This window comes from Panthera uncia (genome assembly GCF_023721935.1).
Source record: "Panthera uncia isolate 11264 chromosome B2 unlocalized genomic scaffold, Puncia_PCG_1.0 HiC_scaffold_24, whole genome shotgun sequence".
Lineage (NCBI taxonomy): Eukaryota > Metazoa > Chordata > Mammalia > Carnivora > Felidae > Panthera > Panthera uncia.
Genome location: NW_026057580.1, coordinates 116,794,148 through 116,800,147, shown reverse-complemented (window position 1 = coordinate 116,800,147; position 6,000 = coordinate 116,794,148). Strand labels below are relative to the sequence as shown.

The 6,000-nt window shown below is 60.2% G+C and overlaps 2 protein-coding genes across 4 annotated transcripts in view; both read left to right on the top strand.

Annotated features, from left to right (window-relative positions):
- SFT2D1 (SFT2 domain containing 1) overlaps nucleotides 1–6,000 on the top strand; it is a 100,425-nt gene that overhangs the window by 13,297 nt on the left and 81,128 nt on the right. The window lies entirely within an intron of this gene.
- The window catches only part of RPS6KA2 (ribosomal protein S6 kinase A2), a 344,268-nt gene that overhangs the window by 327,383 nt on the left and 10,885 nt on the right, over nucleotides 1–6,000 (top strand). For all 3 annotated transcript variants that reach the window (XM_049654582.1, XM_049654581.1, XM_049654580.1), the window contains 2 exons: nucleotides 2,396–2,485; nucleotides 4,541–4,699. In XM_049654582.1, the coding sequence (XP_049510539.1) occupies nucleotides 2,396–2,485; nucleotides 4,541–4,699 (249 nt within the window). The remainder of the gene's footprint in view (nucleotides 1–2,395; nucleotides 2,486–4,540; nucleotides 4,700–6,000) is intronic.

The window sequence follows — 6,000 nt, the reverse complement described above, 5'->3', positions numbered from 1 at the left end:
GGAAGGAAGGAAGGAAGGAAGGGTGGGTGGGAGGGAGGAAGGAAGGAGGAAGGCAGGCAGGCAATGCTCTTGGTCGGTACCTCTGAGCTTCGCCTGTGGAGGGAGCCCTCCCGTGCCCGGCACTGCCCGGCGCACTGACTTAGCCCCGCAAGTGCCCAGCTGGCTAGAGAGCGGCACCGCGGACGGCTCGCTCACCGGCCGGGGTGGGTGGCCGACCCCCCAGGCGGTGCCCCGCTTGCTGTCTGCGGCCGCTGCTGGATGAGAAGGAGACAGGGTGGGCGTCCCGACGCCTCCTCCGTGTTCCGTCAGGATTACCTGAGCATCAGCTTGGGAGGGAGGAGGCCTGGCTCGCCAGCACGTATGTGGACAGTCCCTTCTTCCGTTGCCTCAGAAAGATTATAAAGCAGTATATTCTCAGAATAAGGAACTTGAGCCACCAGCACTTTCTTGGACCAGAAGCAAGTCTAACAATGCCAGTCCCAAGAAACCAATCCCACAGGGAGGAGATTCATTCCTAGACGTGTCTAAACAGTGTGCTCGAACCTCTTTCTGGGCTCTGCCTTCCCCCAGCACAGACTGCAGCTCGCGCTCGGGGACCAGTCGTCGGGCCTCACGGCTAAGCATCTCTGTGAAGACAAAAAGATTTGTGGCTAAAAGCAGCCAGGACTTGCTGACAAGGGTTAGGATCGACACACGGGGCCAGCCCGGGGCGTGCAGCCGTGGGGACGCGGGCCAGCCCTGCCCAGGTCGGGGAGATGGTGGAGAGCCAGGAGGGCGGCCGTCGGGTCCTGCGCCTGCCACTGTTGGGCCCGGCTTCCCCTCCGGGCTGGGTGCCCACCTCCCCTGCACACCCACCTCCCCACCTCCCTGCCTTGCCTTCTGGCTTCAGGTCGGCTCCTCCGTGGGAGATGCCACAGGACTGAGGAAGGTAAAGGCCCCAGCTCCTGTCGGAGGACGGTCCCCACAGCCACCCCCTCTGGCCCTGTAGCTGCTGGCTGTCCCCCCACCCCCGGGCCACGGGCAGTAGAGAAAAGGCTTCCCACATCCCACGCCACCATGAGAGTGATCAAACAGATCTATGCTAAGAATACGTTTTTTCATTATGAAATCTTCTTTGAAAAGAGATGCATCCGCCACTAATTTTTCAAAAATCCAGTAACGTATTTCAACCATCTCCGATTTCAAAGAGAAGGTCACAGACCAGAGAGACCGTACGTCCCTGCGGGCCTTTGGAGCAGAAGGGATGCCAGGGCCCGGCCAGCTCACGTCCCACCAAGCCGTGTATTAAGGACCCCCACCCCTGCCGAATGAGCCTCCACAAAGGCTCTCCCTTGGGACGATGCATTAGCTTCTTTCCATCACAGAAGTAATCCTGGGGTCCGAGCTAGAACTCCAGTGGAATTAAATGTAGCAAGACGAGAAAAATGTGTCAAGGGAGGGAGCTTAACTTTTTGTTTGTATAACAATGCGTGTCACGGGGCTCACAGTCCTGGGGCACCAGGGTCCTCGGAGCTTGGCTGTGGGCTTGAGAGCCAAGATGCAGGGGTGCCTGGGTGGCTCAGTCGGTTAGGCATCTGACTCTCGATTTCGGCTCAGGTCATGATCCCAGGGTCGTGGGATCGAGCCCCACATCGGGCTCTGTGCTGAGAGTGGGGCCTGCTTGGGATTCTCTGTCTCTTTCCCTCTCTCTCTGTACCTCTTCCCCACTCAGACACACTTGTGTTCTCTCTCTCTCTTTCTCTCTCTCTCTCAAATAAAAAAAATAGGGGCACTGTTCATAACACCTCGTCCTGTCATCGGAGGCCATCTGTTTTCACGGGCGGAAGGATTTTATCTGCTAGCCCGCAACGTGGGCTACAGGTGCTGGGTTGCGGAGGAGGGGGACGTTTGCGTGTCTGAGCCACAGCGGCCGATTCAGCGTGCACGCCAGCCCCGTGCCCCCTGGGGAGAGCCATGCACTTGGCCACACTTTGTTGCCAGCGCGTAGCCGCAGAGTAAGGCTAAGAGACGCCCGGCGGCAGCCGGGGGCTCATTTTGGACGAGCGATGAGCACAGGCCACCCACCCGGAGCCCGCCATCTAGTGGAGAAGCACCTTCTGTTACGTGGTGCCTGAGTGAGCTCCCCGAGCCCACCCCTCTCCACCCACCGCCCTGCAGTAGCTTAAAATTCGCCCCTCTCCACCCACCCTGCAGTAGCTTAGCATTCGTGTCTGAGGCTCGTGCCTGTTTTTTTAAGTGTCGCCCTGGTGCTCATCGGCAGGGAGGATTGCCACGAACATCCAGGCGACTGTAAGGTGTCCTGTGGGCGTGAGCTGGAGGCGAAGGGAAGGCAGAAAGGGTCCGAGCCAGCACATGCTGCCCGGGAGCCTCACGTCAGGTGCTCTGCTCATTCCAGATCATCGATAAGAGTAAAAGAGACCCCTCGGAAGAGATCGAGATTCTCCTGAGATACGGACAGCATCCGAACATCATCACGCTCAAAGACGTGAGTGAGCGTCACACGGCTGCTGTGTCGCGTGTCGGCGTGTTTCTCCGGGGGTGGCTTTCTCCGCGGTCCAGCCACTGTTCCTGCCCCCACGAGTGTGTGCCAGCCTCTGCCGCCTGCACCTCCAGGTCCCTCGGCACCTGCGAGCCTGAGTCCCCGGGACAGCGGGCCCCCTCCCAAATCAGAGAGAGTGCCATGTAAAGGGCAGGATAGCTGGTGCAGACTCTGGGCTGTTCCTGAACGTAGCAGAAACAAGAGCATGGAGTGGACGAGACGGGGCTGGGTCAGATCCGAGACCCCGGATCCGGAGCTCTGGCCCTGGGGCTCCTCCCAGCGTCCTCCACCCCTGCTGGCCTGGGAGAGGGAAGGGAGCAGGGGTCCTCCCCACTGGAAGGACACCACAGAGCCCGGGGCTGCAGGGGTGGGGCCAGAGGGGAGAGGGGGCTTTCACCTCTCCCTCTCCTGCAGAGACCTGCAGAGGGGGCCACCTACACCCTCACACTCCCGAGTGATTCCACTGTCCCCAACCCCAAACCTTAAGACTTTGAGGCCACTTGGAGCTCCCTCCAGGCCCCGTCGGCTCCTGGAGCAGGAGGACTGCAAAATGCTGACCAGATTCTGAGGCAAATGCGAAACAGGCACCTGTGTTGACAAGAGTAGAGTGAACGCCGGCTTTGTCCCCCTGGGTCCCCGTCACCGGGCCCCCGTCGCCTTCACTGCACCGTTCGGGGCTCTCTGCATTTCGGCTTTTATTTATATGTTAAGATCCACAAGCGCAAAGCGGCTAATGTGAAAACCCCCTAAGGTTTCCAAGCCACTTCCATCCTGTTGGGGTGCGAGGTCCCCAGCTGGTGATACGTTCACAAGCACATTCTCCAAAGTAGAGCATGTTCTGGGTTCATAAACTGGAAACAAATACACCCAAATTACCTTTACAGCTTGCATTGAGCCCAGAGTCAGGCAAATCGTTTCAGCCATTTGTTCTGGAAACTCGCTGATCTGTGAGCTCAAAACTGCTCGTTTGTGGGGGATCTGCCCCATTTCCACGAGGCTCTTCTCGATGCCCGGGCACGCCCGTAGGCAGGGTGGTTGTGTCCACACAGGCATGTCACGAAAAGAGCAAGGGCGGAGGAGTTTTTGGCTGTTGTGGGGTTTTTTGGGTTTTTTTTTTTTTTTTATGTTATTTACCTACTTTGAGAAGGAGAGAGAGAACGAGTAGGGGAGGGGCAGAGAGAGCCAGAGAGAGAATCCGTGCTGTCGGCACAGAGCCCGACGCGGGGCTCAAACTCACGAACCGTGAGATCACGGCCTGAGCTGAAATCCAGAGTCCGACGTTTTACCGACTGGGCCAGCCAGGCACCCCTTGGCCGTGGTGTTTCTAAGTTCCTGGGCGCGAAGGTGGTTTGACGAAGCTCTCCTTTTCTGTTGCTTTCGGCTATAAAAGTGCGGCTGCCATGCGGTGGGTTCTCTGTGCCTCCCCGCCCCTCCCATTCTGGATTCTGGGGTCTGGCTGCGTCTGGTCTATGGTGCAGCGGGACAGAGGGCCCCTGGGGGCTGCTTGGACATGACCCAGACCTGCTGGGCCAGACCCTGCCTGCTGACGACAACCCTCCCCCCACCCCAAGTGGTGTGCCCGGTAAAGTCTGCAGAGCTCGGCCCCGGAGACCCACAGCAGCACGGTGCTGTCCCTAATTCCCCAGCAGAGAGGGGAGCGAGACCCCCACGATTCATTTCCACTCAAACCTCGCCCTCGCAAGCTCTTGGCCTCGCTGACTCATTCCCTGCTTTGCGGCAGATTATTAAAGCCGGCTTTTCCTAAGAACCGCGTCGGGTGTGACTGGAATGGCCATTGGCTCATTTTCACCAGAAGCCTTCTTTTGACACCCGGCGGGGGGTGGGGGGTGTGCTGGGCACTGAGCCCCCAGCCCGTGCACCGGCTTCCGCCCCGTCCAGGGCGGCCCTTTCCCCCACGGCACGCTGGCTGGCGAGGGGGCGGGGTGGCCGCGGTCCCTGCGTGGGCCCTGAGGTCCGTGCACCCCTGTCTCCGCCTCCCAGGTCTACGACGACGGCAAGTTCGTGTACCTGGTGACGGAGCTGATGCGTGGCGGGGAGCTCCTGGACCGCATCCTGCGACAGCGACACTTCTCGGAGCGGGAGGCCAGCGACGTGCTGTGCATCATCACCAGGACCATGGATTACCTCCACTCGCAGGGGGTGAGCCCGCGTCAGAGCAGGAACCGCGGATCGGGAGGGAGCGGGGGGAGGGGGGGGGCCTCAGCTTCCTTCTGCGTCACACCTGCCCCCGAGGGGGCCAAGGTCGAGGCACATGCCTCGTCCCAGGGAGCCAGCCAGAGACATTACATTTACCTGGACCGGTTATACAGAAAAACGTAGGTGGGCTTGGTAAAGGGGAATTTTGGAGTTTCCGTCACCTGCTCTTAGAACTGAATTCCTGCACCAACACAAAGGAATTCCGCGGGTGAAACGACAGTAAAGGCTAGGTTTCCCGCCGCCTCCCCGTCCTCCACACGCTGCTCTGCGCCCTCCACGTCTGCAGTCCCGGACAGACCGGGAGGCCAGAGCACGGGAAGGTGAAGTATCTTGCCTGGGGCTGGTCGCACAGAGGGAGTGACAGGGACAGGGTCCCGCCCGGCTCTGGGCTTCCAGACCCCGCGCTCGCAGCCCCAGGCTGCCTGGCTGGGGGTGGCCGCGTGGCCCCACGCCTTGCTCCAGCCCCCGTCCTCTCGGCCCTTCCTGCGAGGTGGACGGTGCTCCCCCGGCCAGCCCCACACGTGTGGTTGTAAGCGTTTAAAATGCAGCCGCCTCCGAACAGGACGATGCTCTTCTGGGACCACACGGCAGGCCTGTTCGGTGGTCACCCGGCAGTCTGGGAGTAGGGAGCATTTTCCCAGAACCCCAGAGGAGACCCTTTGGACGATGGTTTTTCCAGACTGGCGTCTCTTGAATGAGGGGGGTGATGGACCCAGACTCTCCTGCTCCCCTGCCCTCAGGGTCTCTGTAAACCCGGCTGGCCGCCCGCCTGTGTCCCTCCAACCTCCCTCCTATACCCCGTGCCTGGGTTTTAACAGGACAGTGCAGCTTGCAGGCCGTGTTCAGACACACACGTGTGCTCCCAGTCGGCCTCTGTCCCCTTCAGAAAAACCGCCGTGTGCCCCAGGTAGCTGCTTTGCTCTGAGATGTGATGACAACTTTGGCCGATCCTGTCCCTCGTGCTTGGAGCCCCGCGGCTCCCTCGGCACAGGGGCGGCTGTAGGGCTCCTGCCGATCACCTGGGCCTGTCCGTGGTCACACGTCCCACGTCTGCCTCGCTCTGTGGTGTGCCCGGCCCCTCACCGCGCTGGAGCGTGGTGGGCACACGATAAACACGTAGCTGTAGAGGTCTTTTCATCCACATCACCTGAACTCACCGCACGTGATGCTCTCAGCTTAGGTAGCTGCTTAGTTACTGACTCATTGAAATATTCATTTGCCACCAAAGAGGTTTCTAGGGGGCC